At 41.9% G+C, this 25,024-nt stretch overlaps 1 protein-coding gene across 18 annotated transcripts in view; it reads right to left on the reverse strand.

The window, feature by feature from the left end:
- Positions 1-25,024, reverse strand: part of PDE4DIP (phosphodiesterase 4D interacting protein) — a 176,127-nt gene that overhangs the window by 124,708 nt on the left and 26,395 nt on the right. For all 18 annotated transcript variants that reach the window (XM_081080511.1, XM_081080497.1, XM_081080483.1 and 15 more), the window contains 2 exons: positions 15,404-15,459; positions 11,427-11,578 (listed from right to left, as the gene is read on the reverse strand). In XM_081080511.1, coding sequence (XP_080936637.1) covers positions 11,427-11,578; positions 15,404-15,459 — 208 coding nt within the window. The remainder of the gene's footprint in view (positions 1-11,426; positions 11,579-15,403; positions 15,460-25,024) is intronic.

Below are 25,024 nucleotides of genomic sequence, written 5' to 3' on the forward strand. Positions count from 1 at the left end.
CTAAAGTATTATACTTATTGATTTTGTTTCTTGTCTGTCTCTGCCTACTAGAATGTCCACTCCATGAGAAAGCCAGGAATTTTGCCTGTTTTATTAACTCCTGTATCACTAGTACCAAGAATGGAGCCTGGTACACAGTAGTTGCTCAATAAATAGTTGCCGGATGAATAATTAACCTACTGACTTTGACCTCACCCGATTTAATTCCAAGGGAACTCAATCTGCATACAAGATAATGCAGATGTTTTAGGATGCAGAGCATATCAAAAGGCATTCCTCTTTATAAAAGGTTATCTTCTACCTAAAATAAGTTATTCTAGAATAAAAGACTAATTTTAACACCCAATGCAGAATCGGGACTTTGTATAAGAGTTCTGAACAAACGGGGAATAAGATGACAAATTACAGTTAGAGGCCAATATGAACTGTCCACATGGTAAAAACTATAGAAGTGAGGACAGAGCTGGCAGAAGGTTCCACAGAGAACTGGCGTGTTAGCTCTCCTTAAAGGACGAATCAAGTTTGGCTCTGCTGGGGTGACAATATAAGGCGATCAGGGCAGGTGGAACATATGCAAAGGTATAGGGGGCCAGCTGGACGGAAACAAATGGCACACACTGGCCTTATAATGGGGGCACAGGGAGGACGGAAAAGGAAGAACTGTTTTAGGGAGACCTTGACAGTCAAGGTGAGCAGCCTGAGATTGTCCCTCTAAGGCAGATCTTGGCTCTCAGTTTGGACAAAGTGTGAGGAGAAGCGCAGTGGGTGGCAGAGGGCCAGGAACCGCTTATGGGGAAGATTGTTTTGTTTATTGCTGATGTTTGTTTACTTTTTGTAGCGCCAACAACCAACAATGCACAAACCTGGGCTGCACACAAGACCAACTACTAAGGCAGCCCCTCTTGTGGGCAGAACCCCTACATTTAAAAAAGCGCTGCATCACTTAGGAAATAAACAGTGCAGGCTCTTGATCCAGAGACAGGGCTTCTTTCTTTTTCGTTCCTTTTTTATACACTACATCGACAATCTTCACTCTTAAAATATTTTTTCCAGACATTAAGGGCTCCCCCGTGCTCTTTCCTTAATTTCTTCTTCCCACTGCTTCTTCAGGTATTAGCCCAGGCTGGAAATAAGACTTTAATAAGGACTCAATCTATGCCAACGAGAGAGGGATTACAACCCAGCTGTTGTATGTCATGCTCCATTAACATAAATAACCGTGGAGTCAGCCTTTTAAAAAAAAACCCAGCTTCGCATTTGCCTAATCATATTCAGACCCCCCAGAGAGCACTTAGAATGGAAACGCTTGAACACATATTCATCTCTTACCCATTCCCCCTCCTAAAAATAAAGTTCCACTCCACTAAACATGATTGGTCATTGTAACTCACACTTTCTTTTCAAATATAATAAAACATCTGCAACTTAAACTCTACTAATTTGATATCTGTGATAATTCATATCTTTCCATTTTGTGGTAATAAAAATATGCTTCACGTGGTAAACAGAGGACCCACAGTGTTTTAAGTAGCCTTTGACACTGTACTACTCATTTACAAATAGGTAATAAATATTATCACTGTTCTTTAGCATCCAGTGGAATCAAACCCAGGAACCCAACTCATCCTGGATTGAAAGACAAAGGTAGACAGGAAGGGATGGGATAGGGAGAAGGAAGACAATGGTATGTTTCACAGACGTATTATAGAAATACACACTGGAAACCTATATAATTTTACTAACCGTTGTCACCCCAATAAATGTAATTTTAAAAACTTTTACTTACAGTACATCTACGTGTCTGCGAGTCCCTATGCTTTTTTGATAAAATCTGAGTTGCAGGATTAGAAAAGTTTAATTCCTGGCTGTTTTGAATGAGTTGGACTTATCTTACAAAATTAAGTGGATATAATTACTGTCTTCACACGAGTGTTCACAGAAGCATTATTCACGATATACCAGTATATCCATAAAATGGAATATTAGTCACCTACAGAAAGAAATGAAGTACTGATACACGCTACACCTGGGATAAACCTTGAAAACACTACATGTACTAATGTGAGAGAAGCCAGGCACAAAAAGTTACATATTGTAGGATTCCGTTTATATGAAACATTCAGAAAAGGCAAATCCATAGAGAGAGAATGTAGATGCGTGGTTTCCAGCACCTGGAAGGAAGGGGAAGAAGGAATGACTGCTAATGGGCGTGAGGTTTTTTGGGAGTGGTGAAAATGTTCTGTAACTAGACAGTGGTCATAGTTTGCACAACTCAGTGAATACACTAACATCATGGAATCATACACTTTAAAGAGGTGAATTTTATAGAATGCAAATTATATTTCAATGTAGCTGCTATTTTAAAAAAGAAGAAGAAAGAAACCCAAGCTGGGAGAAGTAACTTGCCCGGTCCTTTGCTATTTACAGAGGATTTGTTTTATAATAATGATACAGTTCAAATTCAATTCAATTCACTTAAAAACAAATGGCTTAGAACTGATCGTTTTGAAATGTTCTATATATTAATCCTGCTTAGATTATGAGGTCCTAACATAAAGGTTAGATGTTGGATCCTCTAAGTAGCCTTCAGTATTGAAAAGTCACAGTTACTACTTTTATCAAGTGCAAGTTTTGTTACAATCCTCTGATAAAACAGAAAGAAAACATAATCCATTGGATTTTGACACAGAAACAACATGCTCATTAGGCCGACCTGAAGAATACATGTATCTTTTGCAGACCATTCTAACGAGGAAAATGTCAACCAAAGTCAATGAATTTGGTCTTCCACTCATCAACCCTTTCACATCCACCCAGGATTTCAGCCCTGTGTTCCAGAAACCACCTGTGGATGCCTGCTTCAGAGAGCAGACTTGCAGATTCTACAAAGAGCTGGGTTTTTTTCTTTTGGATAACGTGTCTCCTGAAATGCTGTTTCTGAAATTTCATCATCATTCCAGAAGTTCCAGAGTCTTTTAAATATTACAATATTAATAATAACATCCCATTTTCTCTCCCTAAAACTCAGAAGCACACAGATTCCCATCGTCAACACGGCCTTTTTTTGAAATAACTGGCCCTGATGACAAGAGAGCCAACAGCAGCGCTGTTACATGAGGTCGATAAACAACCCCATCTTAGGTGGCATCATCATGCGGATAACGGATAGGGGTTCAGACGATTCTCCCGCTGCCTTCCCCCACCATAGCTACACACCCGCACACCCCCAACTCTGGAATAACAAGGTGACGCAGTCCCCATCTCGTCAGAGCCCTATGAACTATATAAAACCAAACCAAAACAAATAACTCCCTGACCACCAAAAATAAATGGCCCCGCCAGAAATAGTGCTGTCAGAGACAGTTAAAGGAGCTCCACGACAGCCATGACAGTGGAGCGGCACTGATGCTGGCATCTCCCAAGGACCCCCAGGCTCCAAAGGAGGTTCTCCATCAGTTTGGCTCGATTGACACCAGCAGGATTTGGTGCTGTTGGCTCACAACTGGTTCAACCCCGGAAGATTATTGGCTGAGCTTCTGAGAGGCAAGGGGAACATATCCCGGGATGGCCTCCCCACTTGTTCTAGATTTTCAATAATCTTTTCTCCGCCCTTCTCTAGGAAAGCAGGCGATTTCAAATGCACAATGAGGACCTTCGCTAGGCATGAGAGCTAAGCGCTCACAGTATAACATGAACGACCCTGGCTGCAACAACAAGGCTTTGACCGGGAGTACGGAGGAGACACTGCCAACTTGAACCTCAGTCAACACGCCAGAGCTCCAGCCATGACAAAAAGCGTCCTGTTTCTGAACTCACTAGGCTCTCTGCTGCCTCCAGGACTTGCCACGGGTGTTCGCCTGGAATGTCATCACTGCTCTTCACCTCCCACTCAGTGCTGACTGAACTATCTCCAACTCACCCTTACGGACTTGGCTGAGATAGTACCTACTCAAGGAAGCCGATCTGGTCCTAAAGCCTGGGTTAGGGCACCTCCAAAGACTTCTATTGGCATCATGATCACCAGTATCTGTCTGTCTCCCCAGTTAGATTTAGCGTTCCTTAAGAACGGGGAGCATCTCCTTAATTTTCTTCCCAAAACGAAAATCACTTTACTGGCGTTGGTCTTTGCTACTGTTGTTTTAAGGATTATGAAAGAACTACATGTGCCCGCTCCAGTCGTTCCCTTTCTCAATGGGCGGTATCACCTAGTAGTTGCCTGAGCAAGAAAGAGTGACATCATTCATTCATCCAAAACACAACGAAAAAAGAAAAGGCATGTCTGCTATAACTAGGCACTATGCTAATGACTATGTCTAGTACTGAACGAGACAAATCCTGTCTCTGGGATCATGGAGCTGAGATTCTAACAGAAAAGAAAGATTTTGAATAAATAAATCACGTTATTAAGGGAAAAGTGTACAACTTTTCTGGGAGTGTACAACAGGTGACAACCTGGAATGGGAATGTAGAGATGAACTGGCAGTTGGTCATATTTGCGCTTCTTTCCCATCAATGGTCGTATAGCCAATCAATCACGTAGTCCTGTCACTTCTGCTTTGGAAATCTCTCTTTCACCCGTCCATGTCCGTAACTCCTATACTGTCTTACTACCAACCTTTGCCTACAGCCTCCTAACTGCTCTCTCTGCTTTTGACTTGACTCCTCCAATCCAGAGTCCACAACAGAAGCCAAGGGGACATTTCTAAAATGTCACTGCCATGTTTAAAAGCTTTCCAAGGCTCCCCATTGATCTCCAATAAAATCTAAAAGCCTTTACACAACTTGCAAGGCTGCATATCAGCCTCGCTCTCTCCCTTTTTCTCCAGTCTCAACTCTTCTCCACATTTCCAGCACCCACACCCTAAGACATAGTAACCTATTATAGTTCTTTCTTTCGTCTGAGTCTTGATTCATGCTGTTTCCTATGCAAGGAACATTCATCATTCTTCCACTCCCAGAGTCCATATTAGTGGCTATTTCTTACTTTTCCTTCTGGTCCCCAGTTAGTTGTAGTTTCTCCTAGGAAACTCTCCCTGAATTCTCCCATCCCTTCAGACTAAGTTAGGTTGGGAGCCATAATTAGGGAGCTGAGTTAGGTTACCCAGATATAGATTGTGTAACACTCTACTTTCATCATAATGATTACATTCTGCTGTAATTGGCTGACCTGTAAACACTACGAAGGCAGGAGCCATGTTTGCCTACTCATTATTGATATTTGCAGTACTTAAGACATTATGCTGTGTACATAGTAAACGCTTTAGAAACATCTGCTCCATAACTAGATAAATAAAATGAACATGTTATTAAAACTTCAGATATGACAGAAAATTAATAAGGAAGGCAAAAATTATGGCTAATCCCATCACCCAGACATAATTACCATTAACAGTTTGGTGTCTATCCTGCCAGACATTTCTATTTTTCTGTCTTTCAAAAATGAGGTCTTCTTTCATGAAATATTCAGTCATTCAATTGTTGTTGCTTGGCTGTTTAATCTTAAATCTGTTATTACAGATATCCTTCCAAGCCAGAGCAATGTTCTGTGATGCTCTATTGTACGTATATACCATACTTGAAACAATCAAACCCTCACTTTGATGGATCGTTAGATTACTTCTAATATTTTATTAGTATAAAAATACTGAAATAAACAGTCACCCTTGAACATACGGTTTTTTATACATTCGTACGTGATCATTGTGCATTTAACAGCTAGAACAGGGCCTCGCACACAGGATGTGCCCACCTACTCTGGGGGTGAGTGGATAAAGAAACAAATGAATAAGGGATCAGTTGTCCCGAGAGAGGCATAATAAAAGTGTGGCTAAAAGTTCAGTTCTGGAATCAGTACACTTTTGTTCAAATCCCAGCTCTACCACTTCCTAGTAACCACTAGTCTTTTTCCAGGTTCAGTGTCCCTCTCTGAACAAATATAAATAATGGTTATACCAACCTCAGCAGACTACACACTATAAGCACTCAATATATACTAATTGGTATCATTATTTTTGTTCCTATTTCAAAACTTTATTTTTAGAATGGAAATTATTGTTGGAATAAAATTCTTCAAGGTCCATAGGAAGAAAGATAGAACTTGTCTCCATACAGTGAAAAAGAGAAATATATATACATATGTATATGTATATATATGAATACAAATTTAAAAAATGTTTTGCTAATGTTTAGGCTTTAAAGACATACAGTCGTTTGGCAATTACTTTAGTCTTGTGATATCTCAGCCTCTGTTGCCTTAGATGTTGTTTAAATTAAATCTTGTATACTTTAAATGTCGTGTGCCCCTAATCAGATTGTAAACTCTTTGAGAATGGTAACTTGTAATCTCTGTATCCTCCACAGCACTCAGAATCATTTCTTTTATTTACAGTTCTTAAAAGATGATTGAGTTGATACATACCGTTGGCTATTCCACTTAAGAATGAAAACGTAGCTGAAGTTCTGTGGAATGACCATGTGGAATGACTCTGAAAAGTCATGTTTAAAAAGAAGAAAATTCTGTGCTTATAGTTGCTGAAAGCTTAAGATTTCCCCCCCACTTCCCTTCTCATCTAATAACTTCTTAAATGTCTCAAAACACTAGTGAAAACAAAACCAGTAGGCTTGGGGCACTGTGGTTTGGGGAGCATAAATGCTATTTAAGAAAGAAAATGAAAACGTACTTCACTAACAGTATTTATTTTCCAAGGCTGTAATTACAGAGAAACACTCCAGAAGCACTGAAATTGCTGACCTAAGAGCAGCAGTGACACGATTCAGATTCACCTAAACTAGAACAGGAAATCCAGACTGTGATAACTCAGATCTCCGTAAAGGTAGAAAAGTCCCTTTTAGAACTTGTTCCTCTCCCCATCTCTCTCTCTCTTTCTCTCTCTCTCTCTCTCTCTCTCTCTCTCTCTCTCTCTCTCTCTCTCTCTCTCACACACACACACACACACACACACACACACTCACACTTCAAATCCAAGTGGAAGAATTTGCCGCGATGGGTGGGGCCTCATCAGGCTGACTCACTGTGGCTGGATTCAGACTACCAGGGAAAGCTGGCTTCAGGCTATAATTAGGCAAGCATTGCAGTTGGTTATGCTGGCATTTTCATGTTGAAGACAACATTATTAGAAAATGTGTAAACAGGAGAGAGCGGTGGAGGCCCCCTCTAGACCTTAGGGCCACAGACACCCCACCCCACCACAGCTTTTCTGTAGCGTCTGCCATTTTGTGTTTATGTATAAAACCACATGCACACATTCCACCAATTCAGTCTCTTTCTCTGCATGGTCCTCTCATTTCTCTAAGAACCTTGGAAATCACTAGAGTTGTCTTGGGTCTGCCACTTTAAACCTGTATAGCTTTAGGTAAGTTATTTGAGCCTTGGTCTCTTTACTGGTCTAATGAGTGTAATAATATCTATCTCATAAGTTAGGAAAATGAACTGAAAAATAGCTAAAATAAAATATATTAAATATCTAGAAGAGTCCCTAGTGTATAATGAATACTCAATAAATATTTATTATTATTAGCTACTATTATGATCTTCTTAGTAAGTCCTGTCAAGTATTTCAGAAGGTCTCTGCTTCTTTCTCTTATTTTCTGTGTATAATTTTATCATCCCAATTGAGATGGAAAATTGTCTTCCTTTAAACTCATTGCTAAAAACAAATGTAATTCTCTTGACTTCCCAATTTCCTATCCTAACCAATCAATGAGTACACCAATATCCTCCTTAGAACCATTCAACTGTGAATACATGCAGTGAATTCTGATTAGAGGCTGGGGGAACACAAATCCAGTTGAACTGACTGGAAGAAAATAGGCCAGGAAACTCCAAATCCAACAAGTTTGGTTTAGTTGATACACATTTACTGAGCACATACTATGTACTGGCATTGTGCTAGATTCTAGAAAGTAGAAAAGGATGAGCAAGAGGTATTTTTGACCCTTGAAGAGCTTAGAGCCAGGGTATGTATTTTGAGATTGGAGAGTCAGGGAAGGTATCCTAAAAAAAAAAAAAGAAGAAAGAAAGAAAAGAAAGGAAATGCCACCTGCACTGAAACTTGAAGGATGAGTAGGCTTTAACCAGGTAAAGAATAGGAGAGAAAAGTTATTCCAGGCAGAACAAAGACTGGGAAGTATGACACCGCTGTGAATTGCAAGCAGTCCAGAATTAATGGAATAAAAACCATGTGCTGGAGAGTATTGGGAGATCTAAGGAGATTTCCAGTTTATGTAGAGAAGACAGAATGGCACTCTGGCCACCTAAGTAGGAGCTAATAGTCCAGTCCCATTACCACCAATCTTTCTCTAGCTGAGCTCCCTGATCTGGAAAGTACTATTTTCCATCACAAAATTGACAAGTATTTTCAGGCCCACATTATGAGACATTGGGTTGGTTCCTTTGTTCCTTGTTTTGCCTTTATTGCCTCATTTGTAAACTGGGGTAATAATCACGCTTTCTTCACAGGGTTGTCATGAACATTAAATGAGATAATACTGTACATACTTAAAACAGTACCTGACACAAAGAAAGTATCAGGACATGCCAGCTAGTATTATTTGCTCTAGTCTCGCTCAGCCCAGATGTGCTGGGGGTGGGGTGGGTACTGTGATCAAGTGAGAAAGCATATAAGAAGTTTTTCTCAACACCATTTCTATGTAAAAATCTTTCCAACCCAATAACCTGTCAGGATTTATGATCATGGTCCATAAACTCTATGACCCTGAAAAAGTCACAACTTCTGGGCCCTGGCAGTGACCTTTCTGACAAAAAAGTGTATTGTTGCCTCATTGGTATTTACTACTGGCCACATAGGGGAGAGATTTAAAATAATCTCAATGATCTTTTCTCTGTGTCCCAGCTCAGTCTCCGTCAGTGGTTCTCAGCGTGGAGAAGTAAGGACTAATCAGGATATGAGACCAGTATGCTAAAAACTCCAGGACTTGGAACTCCACATTGGAAAGTCAGGTCACCTCTGTTTGTCACCCAGTTCAGCCCCTCATTTCTCCTCTCCCCACAGCCTCCGGCCATTCAGTCCCTCAGTGGAGGAGACACCCCTCATACCTACTGTGTTTCCCCGAAAATAAGACCTAACTGGAAAATCAGCCCTAGCATGATTTTTCAGGATGACGTCCCCTGCGTCATTTGTGCTCCTTAATGCGTCTTTTGGAGCACAAATTAATATAAGACCCAGCCTTATTTTGGGGGAAACACGGTATGTTCCAAATCACCTCTCAACCGAAAGGAACATGCAGGCAGACTGCCTTTCAGAGAGCACCCACTGAAGCAGAATCAAAAGGTGCAAAAAGAGGAAGGGGTTGGGGTGTTACCACCCCCACTCCCACTATCAGCACTACACAGCTGTTCAGAGGTTTAGTCGTCAATTAGCCACTTAATATTCCTGCAAACTTGCTGTCTTAAAAAACACACACAAACCAGTATCCATGACAACTATGGGCACTAACAAAACCAAAGCAATAACAGGCTGTTTAATTCTCAGGCACACGTGACATGGAGTTCTTCTGTGTCCACAGGAAAATCTGGTAGGATATGCATTAGGTCCTAGTGAAACATTTCTATTCACAAACTGAGGGAAGACAGGAGAAACCCATGTCAACGCTGCTTTATTACTCCTTTTTTGAAAATGGAATGTTATTATTTTATGTCAAAAACTATCAATTCAATAATGAAAGAACCCCACATATCTCAGGGCATGTTGACACTGTACTCCTGTGTGGCCCCATCCCTGGGTAACCCCCAGGGGGCACCAGAGAGCTGTTTCCTTTTTTAGCAGTGGGGTGGGAAGGGGGTATGAAACCTTGGGTGTTCTTTCCAGGCCATACAAATGCCAGGAGACGGGTTCTATCATATAGCCTTCCTGGGATCGGTCCAGATCACAGGGAACTGGGGACCTGGATTACATTATCAGTCATTTGGCTCTTGGCCAAACCTAAGGGTAAGGGAATGGTGTTGAGTGCAGCAGTCCCTTGGTTCCTGAACCCCAGGTATTCATGCTCCTACTGGAAACACAGCATCACATAAAGGTTTCAGATTCAGTGCATGCGCTGCAGCCTGGAGGATGGCACTCCACCCTCACAGAACACTGCCTCTAAGCTGACATTTCAACTGCACCTTCCACAGGCCATTCCAATACTCGGCCTGCTCTGCTGCTCCTTCATGGTGCAGTGTGCAATATGACCACTGTATGCCATGGCCATGGGCCCATTCCTGAACCTCTTTAGCTAGGAAGTGGATTCCCTGATGGTATGCTGTGTTGCGTGGAATTCCATGCTAGTAGAACGGGTACTCGCTAAGCCCTCAGACAGTGGTGCTACCTGAAGCTCTGTGGGCGGGAAAGTCATCCCCTGAATAGGTGTCTAATCTTGTGAGAAGGAAGCACTGACTGTTCTTGGAAGCACCCAGTGTAGTCAACTTGCTATAAAGGAGCTGGTGGATTTCCTTAATGAACAGTGCCCTGTCGACAGAGCAATGGCCTCTGGCTGACAGGATGGACATCTAAAGTGGCAGCAGCTTTAAGGGTCTTGGTTGGGCCCAGGCTTCACCTACATCTCTGCATTTGTGTGTCTATTGCATTCGTTGCCACAGGGGGCTAACGTCTGAGTTATTTTGACTAGTTGATTGTTTAGCGTCTCTTCTGTAATGGATACTTTCTGGTGAGCATTAACATCTAACGCAAATGATTCCACACTTTGTGTGCACACCTGTATGTCCACCTGTGGTATTACACAGTACATATTCTTCGTGTCTGGCTTCTTTTGCCTGTGACAGTCATCCATGTTGTTGTACGAACCAGTAGCTCTTTCCTCTTATTGCTAAGTAGTTTTCAACTATATGAATACACAAAAGGTCATCCCTTCTCCCGTTGATAGACATCTGGGTTTTTTTCTAATTTTTGACTATTACAAATAAAGCTGTGAAGGACATCCCCCCAAAAAACAATAAAAGAGTTGAATCAGTTTTGAGCAATGATGACAGATTCTTGTTGAGAAGCAAATGGTTGTGGCTGAGGCATCTCCTACTGCCGACAGTATCCAGACAGGTAGAGTGGTCCAAGCCAGCTACGGAGAATAGAACGCCAGCCAACTGGACTAGGTCCCCTGGGCTCACTGCTGTCCAGCTATGGAGTCTCAGGGTGCCATTTAAACTTCCTGAATTGATCTGAGAAGTAAACCAGGGCTGGAAATGGTAAGGCAGAATCTCTGCCCACAAACCACAGCACTCAGCACACAGCTTATACTACAGACGCTTTTGGGGACATATGCTCTTGAAAGAGAGCATTCTGATAAGAATGCCCACAATCCAGACTAAGCCATCAGTCGTATTTTCCTGAGACCTCACTATCCCATGGTACTCCTTCTACTTGGGAAAACAATTATCCACCCATGTGACTTACCTTCTCAAAGTCTCGAAGAGCCTGCGTGTGCACCTGCGGGGGCTTTTCAAATGCTCTCAGGTAATGTGTCTGCCCAAAGGGGACCTTCTCGCCACTTCTCCAGGTCTGTGACTGTGCTGGAGGGCCTCGGTCTTTAGTGTCACTAAGAAAAGCTGCCGGGGAAATAGAACAACAAAAACTTTTATATAATGGTGGCGTTAGGATCCTTCTCACCTGCATAAGCCAACAGAATTTGGTTTTTGCAAAACACCAACCAATTCTAGGCCACATAGAAACGGTTCATATACAGTAGCCTGTGGCAGATCATGCTAACCGTGGTCTCCAGTGAAACACACTCGTTTACGCCCAGGCCCCGTTGTGATTCGATGTGCCTGCTTCTCCATCAAGAAGTGTTTATTTCTCCACCCCCTGAATTTAGTTTGGCCTAGTGACTTGCTCTGAACGTGCGACTATGAGGAAAGTGCCACTGTATGAGATCCAGAGACCAGGCCTCGAGAAGCCTTGCGTTTCCGTTCCGGCCTTCTTAAGACTCCCAAGACCACCATGCTGTGAAGTAGCCCAATCCAACCTCCTGGAGGAAGAAAGGCCACGTATAGGAGGAGTGGAGGTGTCCCAGCTGACAGCCAGTAACCAACTGCCAGACACTTAGGTGAAGCCATCTTGGACGCTTGGCCCCTGCAAGCTGTCAGAAGACTGCAGCTTTTTGAGTAATCCCAACTGACACCAGCAGAAGAAATGCCCAGTTTGCCAACACACAGGATTGTGAGAAATAATAAATCATTGTTTTAAGCCCCAGGTGGGCAAACTTTTTCTTAAAGGGCCAGACATAAATATTGCAGGCTCACGGCCCATACCATCTCTGTCACAACTACTCAGCTCTGACTTTGTCACTCAAAGCAGGCACGGACAGTATGCAAATGAATGGACATGAGTATGTTGCCATAAAACTTTATTTCAAAAAATTGGCTGACTTCTGTTTTAAGCCACTAAGTTTTAGGGTGGCTCAGCACAGGACCAAAGATAACTGAGATATTCTCTATTTTTTTTTTTTTTACATCAAACTATTAGATAAGAAGTATTTATAAATCTCTCTGTAGAGAATCTTTCAGGTTATCATTTAGGAATAATAGCAATTATAACAACCAGCATCTTTAACTGGCATTGCAGGTTACAAAATAGTTTCACATAAATTATTTCATTTGTAAAATTACTGCAACCAGTGAATGAGATTGGTGTGATTATAAAATCCATTTTACGGATGAGTAAATGAAGGTTCAGAGAGTTTACTTGACCAAGATTCCATTTCTAAATCCTGAAAGAACCATGTTCTCCTCACTCAACCTTCCTAACGGTAAGCTAACACTGTGTTATTTTAACACTGAAGGGGGGTGCAATAGGCCTAAGAGTTATGAAAAAACAGGCAAACAAGCAGAGATGTCATCAAAGGAAGCCTTGCCCTGGGAGAAGCCAATGAAAGCTAAAATGCTACAAACCCTATGCCTGCCTTTGAGGAAAATCACTGAGAGAACAAGAAATTCAGGGCTTCTCTCAAGCATAGTACACAGAGGATCTCAGATTGAGGTGAGCTGGGGGTTGCAGACTCAAGTAGAAGACACAGAAAAATACATCTTTTCTTGCCTGACAGGAGGAAGCAATGAGCCTTTATTACTGGGTAATTTTTTTTTTTAAGTCAGAAAAAATGATAGCCATCACAATACACCGAGCTCCACAGACAGAGTCAGTGCAGGTGAGAGCAAAATGGGCTCTGGGCATGCTTCACTCAGGAAAAGTTAATTAGGCAGAGGAGATCCTAAGGAGCTAAGAGGCAAAATGTCATTACATGCTTTTTGTTATCCCCTTTCCTTTCCTTTTTTTCCTTTTTTAAATTTCTTTCCTCCCTCCCTTCTTCCCTCCTTTCGTCCCTCCCTCGTTCCCTCCCTCCCTTCCTCCATCCCTCCCTCCCTCCCTCCCTCCCTTCCTTCCTTCCTTCCTTGTATATTCTGGTCTCCTTTGCCAAAAATCATTCAACCATATCTGCATGAGCACCAAATGAAACGGCAACATAAGCAAAAATAAATAAGTGGGACTACATCAAACTAAAAAGCTTCTGCTCAGCACAGAAAGCTGTCAACAGAACAGAAAGGCAACCTATATAGGATGGGAGAAAATATCTTTCCCTCCCTCCCTTTTTCTTTTCCATTCTGCAAACTTGTCAGAAGGAGCACAAGCAAAAGTCCCCAGATAACTTCAATCCACTTGTCAGAATTTTTTCAAATGCTCAGAAGAGGGCATTTTCTGCTTAAAGAAAAAAGGAACAAGGAGAAAAAGGAAGAAAAGGAAAACAAAAAGGAGCAGGAAGAGATGATGGTGAAGAGAAAGAGAAAGAGAAAGATGAAGAAGAAAATAATGATGATAAATAGCGTGGTTCCAGTCCAGTGTTTTCTTGTCTAAAAGTATTATATTAAGCTCCCCATGGTACCACTGGTTTTAAAGGGAAAAAATGAAATGTAAGGCCATATGATTTGATTTAAACTGGGCACTGTACAGTGTCTTTTCATTTTTGTAAAATTAGCATGTTTTCAGATGGTATGTTTAGATAGTATGTTTTTAGATAGTATTTTCAATTCCACTAACCTTATGTGGTAGAGTCTAGGAGTTTAAATTAGCATAGAAATTTAAAGCTGATTTTATTGGTGCACAGCACATATTATAGATAGAGGCAGTATTTTTTCTATCGTCTTCGATTCAGTTTGTACAAAATAATTGTTATTCTGTTAATTGTATACCAGTGTGTGATTACAGGTTAATAGTAATAATAGTAATAATAACATTGCACCTCTTTTGTTAATATGCTGATTATTTCTAAGGAAAACGTAAATATTTCAATGAAAGGAAATTAGAAAAAAATTATTTCTTCCAGATTTAGGTGAAATTAGATAGGCTACTAAAAGGAAGAAAATTTGATAAAACAGAACAACAATATATTACAGTTAGGTTAATGGGATGAAAAGAGCTTTTGAAGCTTGGAGATAAATCCTGACCACTTGCTAATTGTGGGGATTCAGGCAAATCTCTTAATTTTGCTGAGCTTTGTTGTCTCCCTAAAAGTGGACATAATAACACTTAACTCACAGAGCTTTCCTATGGATTAAATGAAATAGTAAATAAAAATACCCATCCTATTATCTTGCCTGTACTGGACATTTTGTCTATCCTACTTCCATTTTGGCCCCAGTCCTTCCATTTTCACCTCATAATGGAGGCTCTTGGTGCTAAAATGAGGATGGTAGATCCCTGGAACTTGTAGATTTAACATACACAGTTACAATCTGAAGTCCTTAACAAATTCAAATTATAAACTTTTTCCCAGACTGTGAATAGGAACCATCTGTGTGCTTCAAGGCAAATCACTTAGCGACATAAGTAAAACCCTTAAGTGATTAAACGTTTTTGTTAAAAATCATCCCCAGAAGACAGCTATCTTCACTTTGGTTTTGTAGGTTAGGTAGATCCCTCACAAATGTTAGGCAGTAATGGTATGATATTATTATGAATGCCCTAATAATAGTAATTATCTTTACCGGGTGCTTAGTCCTTCATGAGCTCTACTGAGAGCTCTTCTCACTTAAGTCCACTTGTGAGTGTGACGCTATCATAATACCTATTTTCGTGGTGTATTACAGCAGAGACTTCATTTTAGTGGCAGAATCTACTTTAACCATTTTACAAGTGACCTTAATTTTGCAAGTACAGAATTGTTAAAAGTATGAAGCGTTCACATCAGTATTTCAGTTCTAATTCACCGCACTGTGCTAGGAAAGTGGAGAATTATAAGCTCCAACGGTATGTGCATATCTGGAAATTCACAAAAAGTCTGAGGACATTGGAATGATGAATTTAAAAGATCCATGATTCAGGGGATTTATGATCAGTGGGAAAACAAAAATAAAGCAAGGCAAGACCCAAGGCCTCCTTACCTGCAGTGTGACTTGTGTTGGGTACCATCTCCCCATCATCTTCTGCAAAATAATCTCTGTGGAGAGAAAGACATAGTTAATGAGATAACCACCCTGCCTGGTCCCCAGTCCTTGGGGTGTCAAGATACCTAGATTCTGTTTTCATTTTTCCTCCACAAGAATTCATTCAGCTCTTACTATGTGTCAGTATCAGTGTTAAGTGCTGGAGAGCCAAAGACAACCCCGCCCAGGAAGAGTTCACATCCTCATAAGTCCACATAGAGATGGCCATTGAGTCAACATTTCCAAAGGCATTGAATTACCATGTGGTGAATGCTATGCAGGAAAATGCAGACTCACTTAATTCCTAGAGAGACTCAGAGAAACTCAGAGAAAGGGTACTTTAAGCTGAGATGAAGAGAATGTCAACCAGATGGAAAACAGAAACAGGAGAGTACGCCATCACAAGGGAACAGCGAAGACCCTGAGTTGAGAAGGAACTTGGCCTGTAAGAGGCACAGAAACATTCAATATCGCCACCTGACCGCGCACTACCTTCTGGGATGGGGTACGGATATTGAGTTTTAGGTGAAGGGTGATGGGAAACCGTTGATGGATTTCACATGAGGGAATAAAGGGTAAATGACCAGATGCAGATTTTAGATCGATCATTCTGGCAGCTCTGAGAGAGACTGCATGGGGGGAACAGAAGTGGATGGGGAAAGCAAGAAGTCGTGATGGTTTTAAATAAAGGAAAAGACGGGAGATGGAGAGAAGGAAACGATTTCAAGATATGTTCAGGAAGTAGAACTGACATGGATCAAGTCTCTTAATGGAAATGTTAAAAATACCACAATTCAGTAGCAAGAATCGTGTGTGTATGCAGTGTAGTGAAGACCACCATCTCTAGCACATCAGGGGCACAAAAAAATCTCAAAATGTACTAACAAATATTTGTTGAGCACCTACTATATTTTAAAGGCACCGTCTTTTTTTTTATTTTAAAGACTTTATTGGGGAAGGGAAACAGGACTTTATTGGAGAACAGTGTGTACTTCTGGGACTTTTCCAAGTCAAGTTGTTGTCCTTTCAGTCTTAGTTGTGGAGGTCGCAACTGAGCTCCAGGTCCAGTTGCCGTTGTTAGTTGCAGGGGGCGCAGCCCACCATCCCTTGCGGGAGTCAAGGAGTCGAACTGGCAACCTTGTGGTTGAGAGCCCGCTCTCCAACCAACTGAGCCATCTGGCCACCTGGTAGCTGAGTAGCATCATTGACTGCATTCTAGTTGTGGAGGTCACAGCTTGCTGGCCCATGTGGGAATTGAACCAGCAGCCCGTTGCCCAGAGCTCACACTCTAACCAGCTGAACCACCCATCCAACCCTAAAGGCACTGTTTTAAGCTCTGCGAATGTAGCAGCAAACAAAACTGACAAAAATGCCTGCACCCGTGGAAATTACAGTAAGGGAAAACAAATAAGTAAAAGGGATAGTCACAAGTGGGGACAAGTACTGTAAAAAACCCAAGTGGGAGGGGGATAGGGAGTGCTGGGGGTATGGGGAGGAGGAGGGGATGGTAATTTTCAACAGGCAAGTTTTCTCTGAAAAGTACTAAGCGTAGGCAGGGTGGTATGTGGGGGGAAATCTAAGCAGAAGATATCAAGTGCAAAGGCCCTTAGGAAGGAACATGCCAGAGCATTTGGGGAACCACAGGGAGGCCAGCGTGGCTAGGCAGAGTGAGCGCGGGGTAAGTGGTAGGCAGTGAGGTCAGGGGAGTAAGGAGGAAGTTGGGCAGGAGGGCAGATTGTATTAAACCTTTTGGGACATTGAGAGGCATTTAGCCACTGGGGTCTTGTGAGTCCAAAAGAGAGAAGGACTGAGTGACAAATGTTTTCAAAGGGCTGGTACGGTTTTGACAACAGACTAGCTGTGTGGGGAAGGAGAAACAGAGAAGCGATTGCCATGATCCTACAATGAAAAGCTTTCAACATTTAGCTTATTCCTTAAACCCTGGGTACTCCCAGTTAGTTGTTCCAAAAATAATTCTGTAGACGGAGATTTAGAGAGTTTCTCTTTTTAAAAGCCAGCAGACCTTCACAGGGAGGCAGAGGAGAGCCTGGCATTTGTTTAGAAACTGTTGGTGTTCTTTCTTCTCTGTCTCAGGGCTGGACTTTGGCATAAATCTTCACTTGGTTAAATTCCAGAGATACATGAAAGGACCAGACAGGGCATATTGGTCTACACATACCACCTGACAATTCTTCATTATTCAAAAGCAGATCACCAGCTTGTGGTTCTTCCAGGCCCTCTGCCTCTTTCTCTTTCCATTTCTCATTAAAAACGTTCGCTGACAGTGAACAATGGAAGAGATGAATTGAATATATTGCTTATGGATTCCCCTCTGTTGAGATACAGCAGGGGAAGGATGTTGAAAGTATCAGCCAGAACAATATCTTTAAAAAATTGTGGGAAAAACACTTATACGGAGCTGCCGCTATTCACACATTGGATGGACTCTGTTACATTCAGCCCTAGGCAACTGCACCCGCCATGAGGAGCAGGGTCATCCTCAGGCCAAATTCAGCCCATCCAATATGTTTTATTTGGTCAACACGAAGTTGACACATTTCTAACTTCTCTTGGGAAATGAATGGGTCTAGCCATGCTCGGCCTGCCTTCACACACCAGGAGATAACCTGCTGCCTCTAAACCGAACAGATATGTGTTCTCCAGTTTGGCATGCTCCTTGTCACGCCCGGTCCTTGCTGTCCCAGCTCACCCACTCATTTATGATACTTGCTTGACTCCTTACAGGTCTCAGAGGCTCTTACCCCTGGTGTAGATGAAGTGCAGACAGAGTTTCATTTCCGCCTTAAGACACAGTCTCGAGTAATCTATTGGCTTCAGTACATGATTCATTCATTTGTGACCATAAGCTGCTAACTGGCTTGTAAGTCACTTTTACCTCTCTGGCCTTCAGTTTCCACAAATATTTGTAGAAGTGCACGGATTTCTAAGGGTTCTTGCAGTAATTAATGCAATTCTATTCTAATAGATGCTTCACTGTAAAAACTCATTTTAATACTTTCCAAGAATCCGAGGAACTGGCCAGACATGATCTCATTCAATCCTCCTGGCTCCAAAGATTCCCCCTTCTAGATCAGGAGCAAGTTACAACCAGGCCACGAATATTGGTCCCATGAGACACCCCACTTTCTCCACCCTGCCCACAGCCACCCTGAGCTAGCGGCCTGCCTGGAATGAATCAATCACTGGAAGGATAGAGAGGTCACTTTGGATGGGTACTGAGTTAATGGGCTTATTGTAGTCTCAGGAGATTTTTTGAAAAATCACTTTAACTCTATTAACAGCTCAAGTTCCCTCTGATTGCCAGAGAGTAGGGCTCACTCGGCTGTTCCAAAAGGTTGGTGAGGAATTTAATGCTCCCTCAGGGAAGGGGCTTTTCGGGAAGAAACACAGGGTAGATGACTAGGGGACTGCAATTTGTGACATCTGATAAACCAAACTACAAAGAGAATTGGAGTATGCTAGAGACAGACTCCAAGCTTGCCCCCCCCACACACACACAATCATACACCCAAAGCAGTAATATATATTGGTAAATTCTTCCGTATTACCCAAGTCTGGAAAATAACTTGTACGTCCTTTGTCCTAGTTTCTCAAATTCAAATGCTTCTAGATTTCTTTTTTTAAACATGAGTCCATGAATGACTCATGCTCAGCTAGTAAATGGTCACTGGGGCACTTACAGTGCTCCTGCATAGATGTACATATGAGCGTATATAATATTTCCCACAAGGTGCTTTTACCTTAAATGTTGTATAAATTAACCATACTTTTCCTCAACCAGACTTATCCTATTTTTTAAATTGTTGTTTTATTAGTTTCATGTTTACAAAACACTGTAATTGTTAGACATTTGTCATTTATACCCCTCACAAAGTGATAACCCCCTCCCCCCACCTACGACCCCTCTGAGATCGCATACAGCCATTACATTTCTACTGTCTCTATTCCTTATGCTGTACTCTGCTTCTCGTGAATATGTATAATTCTAGTTGACATTCATTGTTTTTCACCTTCAGCTTCGGTGTACAGTGCAGTGATCAGGCATCTATACGTCCCTGAAGGGGTCTCCCTAATGAGACAAGCGTCCATTGGATACCCTACAAAATCTTTACATTATTGATTATATTCCCCAAACTGACTTTTGTATCCCCGTGAGCCTTATGCTTTTCTCCCTACCTCATCCATCGGTCAATACGGATTCCAATTACACTCAAATTACTTTTATTTGGTTTTACCAAGACACTCTCCTGCTTAACTTGAGGAACCAAGCATCTTCCAGGTATGACCCACCCACCTAGTTTCTGCATGGTCTAATACCCACACTTTCTTGATGTGCTCACCAGTAGCCATGAAGGTAGCCACTGAAGATTCCAACAATCCATCAACATTCAGTATTCCACCTGACTAGCTTTTCCTACTGTTTTCCAGGGTGGCTAGGTTGAGAATGCTCAGAAAAGAACGGCTCCTCTCAAAGCCATCTGCTGCACTCTGATACTCTGATACCGTCAAACTGTGCTATGATAATTTCTCCCAATAATTTTTCTAAGGATGGTAGCTTCGCTTATGTCAGGAATAACTGTGGCACTCGATTTTGCTTTGCTCGAAAATGGCCACAATGTAGCTCCTTTCCCAGATGTGAGCAGCTTGCTGGTCCCACTAGTCTAGTGTCTCATAACATTGTGGGGAGGGGTAGAAACTTCGGTCTTTCTTCCTCAGCAAAGGGTGACACCACGATGGAGCCTGCAGAGAGATAATTTCTGTAAGGCAGCCATAGGCCCTCCTTTGCAAACTGCATAGTTGGCGTTAAGGCCTTGTTTTGGCCTGTTGGGTTTGTGGACTAAGAAGAGCCATGGGTCTTGTGAATGGACCGTATTATTCATGAGCAATGGCAAGATGGCAGTCATACACCTTCACCACGACAAAGCACGCTGTGCAGCAAGCCTATGAACAGTATGAGACGTCCGAGGACCAAGGTCACTCCCAAACTATTGCTAAGGTGCTGCTGTCTGTCTAGGCCCCATTACCTTTTCCTTCTCAATCGCAGCTATTTAGTCATTAACCTAGGGCTATTTCTTCCTAGGTGAGTGTCCAAACTCCCAAAGGAGAGTTTTTTCAGGCCCCTCCCCAGAGAAATCACATGCACTTAGGTTGTTGGAGAATCACATAGTCTGACACTCCCCACTCAAGCTTCCTTAACATCTCTAAACCTGGGGGATAAAGACCATCTCCCAGAGGCATTTTCTGTCTTTTGAAATTCTGTTTATATGGTTTTCTTATTATAAACAAAAATTCAGAAGGAGGAAAAACAATCTGCTATAGCAGAACTTAAAGCTAAAACACTGGACCTCTGATTGCTGTTTTTAGGGTTTTTCATTCCATTTCATAAACATTTTTGAGAAGTTGCTTATATGGCAAGCACTGGAAATAGAAAAGTGAAAACAAAATATACCCGGTCATCAAGGTGCTCAGAGTCTACTGTGGGGGGGAGGCAGAAAGGATTCAAAAAGATAATTATTAGAACAATGAGATTTAAAACAGAGATTTCAGAACACAAATGAGATAGCAATTAATTTTGTCCTGCTGGGGGATAGGGGTGTCTAGGAAATCTACAGAAAACAGAGAACATTGAATCTGGGCCTTGAAGGATGGGTGTGAATAAGTAAGAAAACATGACAAAGGCCCCAAAACAGGAGAATGAGAGTGTGTTCAGCGCTTTCATTTTGTCCCCTCCCACCTGAGTGAGCGGAGACTACTCAACACGACCCCTTCCAACATCCGTTTTACCTGTCACTCTCCCCAAGCCTTCCTCCCCCAAACTCTAACCCTCAGGAAGTCGTATTTAGGGGAGTCCAGGGAGAAACTTTGTCTTCATTTGCCCTTCCCACCTCAAACACTATAGCTTTATCTAACTATGTAGCCCAAAGGTGATTTAAAATAACGGTAGCAAGAAAAGATCAGGACTAATTTGCACTATAGTAAAAATGCCTACAGATACAGACCAGCAGAGAATCTGGAGAAGTAAAAAGGCTGGGTATTTAGAATGGTAGAAAATGGAAGTGAATATCTTCCTTTTTTATTTTTAATTAAACGATTGAGTCTTATTTTTTAAAAATTAGAGGATATATTTTGATATGATTTACATTGCTCTTCTAATGAATGCCCTCAATAAATGATGAACTATATAAGGGATTAGGCTCAGAGTGGCCTTCTCAAACAGTGGGGGAATATGTGGAATGACAGGACGATTGCTGAGTTTTGCTGTACATGAGGGTCCCCCCAGTATTAGACACTGAACCAAACACACATCCTAATGCCCATGTTCTTAAAGCTCATTTAACATGCATTCCTAGATTCTAGTTCCAATGAAAGAAATCTTTCTAATGGTCAAAGATCTATTTTTCATACTTTTAATTTATATCCATACTCAACCCTGGCAGATATTAAAGGGCCTGACGAAGGAGAACTGCAGCCGACTTTCTTTAACATGTGGAGTTCTGGCTCTGAGAAGTTTTAAAGGGTCGGGTTTCACAGAAAGTGCCAACTTAGAAACAATCTCTGGACCTGCCTGTGCATAATTTTCCAGCTCAACATGTTTTCTTACACTTGAATTTTCCTCAACACTAATCTTGCTTTAAATGACCATCGTTATTATTTGGACCACCATCACCACCCATGACCAACGCTGCCACCACAATTCATTGAGGGCCCAATACTTTCCAGGCATTATCTCGTTCAATCCTATAAAATAGGTACTGTAACCCCAATTTTATAGATGAGGAAACAAGAGGTCTCGAAGGATCAAGTTAATTTGCCCGAGATCATACAGCTCATTGGCTAGTTCGTGCAGAAACTTGAAAACTGTATCTGTCTGACTCCAAACCTTTACTCCGTCCTCTATACCCCACTTGCACCAACATATTTACTGGGTAAATGAACCTCCTTTGTACCTGCCTTGACTCCAGGGAAACGAACCCTGAGAAAGTGAGGTGAAAGGAAGGGTGGGCAGTGCTGCTATGATAAGGAGATGGGATTTAGAATCAAATCCTTATACATATTTGTTTCTTGGGACACCAACTCATCCCTAGTGGACACGGTTCACACTTGAGTATGTGAATACTGGTATAATAGATGCCATGTGACAAATGATTAAAATCCTGACAGGGAAGTGGCAAGTATGACTTTTTATGTAGCTCCTACCCTGAAAAGTGAGCCATCCATTATTTTATACTTCCCTATCTCTACTCAAATTTCTCCAAATAGTCACACATTCTCTGTACCCCTTCTGTGATAACAGTCGGTATTGTCCCCAACAGACAAAGGGAATAAACTCACAGACAGGAGAGGTGATAGAAATAGAAACAATAAAAATGGGAAAGGCCATTGGTGAATAAGCTCCGAGACTTCTCCACAGATCTTTGTTTCTCTTGCCAAGAGAGATACTAAGTACATCATCTATGTTCCAAATATTGCCAGATGCCATTCCATCCCCCCTAATTTGGCACCAATATAGCAAAAGCATACATTCAAATGCAAATAGGGTAGAAGTCACAGATGCAGAGCAAGACTATAATTTTTTTCTCATCTCAAGACCTATCGTTATAAAATTGCAAGCTAGGATGCTTAATTGGCAAAGCCCCTCAGAAAAGGGAAACCACTCGTGGGGTTTCCTCAGCACTCTAAGTGTGGGCTGACTTGGCACGGACAGTCACATCCACTCTCCTCCCATACAGGCTGCAATTACACCCTTCCCTCGACAGAATCTATTCATTGACCTCAGTCTTAGCCAAATGGATCCCTGGGAGGTAGTTTCCTGGAGTGCTAAGGCCTCAGTAGCTACAGGGAGCCTCAGGGGCCATTCGTGACAACTTGGAATGCTGTGACCTGTTTTGCTCCTGCACTAAGCTCCGTCCTAAGAGGCACTGACATTATTTTTCTTCTCGTGAGCCATCAAGGTCCAGAGACGTCACTTAGTACTTAAAAAATATAGAGGCAGTTGAAGTAATTCTTTTCCTCACTTTGCCCTAGGAGGTCATCAGACTTGCAAATATCTAATAAATTCTCCTCCCCGTCCCCTGAGCCAGTCAAGATTGATACCGTTCTTTCAAAAGACATGTGAAAATAACCTGCTTCAGCTTCAGTCAGGTCACCCGGGGATGGCATATGGGCTGTCCACCCACTTCTAAAAGTTAGCTTGTGCTTTTGACTTTCGGTCCCGGCAATGCGTTCTGTATTCCTGGGTTTTCATTAACAGCCACGACTCACAAGGCACTGGGCTGGGCCGAGGCAGCTGGTTCAGTCTGTCTCAGAGCCCAAGAGCAGACACCACGGACTAGATCTTTTCTTTCCCTGTTTCCACCCACCTTTTCTTTTACAGTTTCCTTTCTTCATTGTGTCCTTTTTTTAAAAAAATGATTTTTAAAGAATGACGGGCTTTGTCTAGAAATTTGGAAAAGGAGAAGAGTGCATAGAGAAAGATAAGAATAATAAAAATAATGCTACCATGTAAAGGCACCTTTGATAAAGATTTTCGTGTGTTTACTTCTAGTTGTTCTTCAGGTCATATGCTTGTGTGAATTCTGTGGCATAGAACATACAGACACTGAACATACAATTTTGTGTCTTGATTTTATGTATATTATTGAAATCAAAGGAATGAATTTTTAGGGAAAGAGGAAAAGTCAAGGGAGGAGGCAGGTGACAGAAGGAGGAATGTCTTCATAACATTACAGACCGTGCCTGAGATCAGAAAGAATGAGTCTAGTGCCTTCCTCCTCGGTGTGATTTTATAACAACTAAAACAAAGCCGATGGAATCCTAGAGGATAATAAAATTGACTGAGATTTACCAAGGTTGGCGACTGATAAGGCAGGAGATTCTAAAGCGGTGCAGAGAACAGTTCAGATAGCTGACCCTACGGACAGCTATCTGAACTTGATCGTGTGGTCAGGAAATATAATTTTATGGTTAAAGATCATAGGGATGAGGGGGTTGGAGTCAAGATGAGCTACAAAGAATGGCTGTGCTTACAGTGTACTGACGTGAATTCGAATTGAGGAATTGCGAGGTTAGGGAGCGACAGTGACAGACACCCCTGCCTGGCGACCCCTCTAAAAGGTCTGGAAAGTAGGGTTTTTATATCATCCACTATCATGCACCCAGCGTTTAAGAAGCCTAGATCATAACGGGAACTTGATGCATATTCCTTACACAAATAAATACAGCTTGAATGTGTAAATGGCATCAATGGATAACTGGCTGTATCCATTCCATAACGAGACACCTCCCAAACAGATATTCACATGAGCCGCAAGTAATGCTCTCTGGAAAGTTCTCAACTGAAGGTCTGACGAGTATTAGCAGCGGCAAATTGAGAGACAAAAGATAGTCCTTTCTTCCAATAAAATTATGGTACGGAAAACACCACGGAGACCAACTAGCTGTATGCTACAACAGAGAAGGCAGAGCGTGTTCTGGCTACAGAAACTGTCTAGAACTAGGTTCCAAAGAGAATTCCAGAAGGCGGTAACGTGGGCATTAACCTCTGCTAGGATAAACCGT

The sequence above is a fragment of the Rhinolophus hipposideros genome, assembly GCF_964194185.1.
Source record: "Rhinolophus hipposideros genome assembly, chromosome: 19".
NCBI classification, from domain to species: domain Eukaryota; kingdom Metazoa; phylum Chordata; class Mammalia; order Chiroptera; family Rhinolophidae; genus Rhinolophus; species Rhinolophus hipposideros.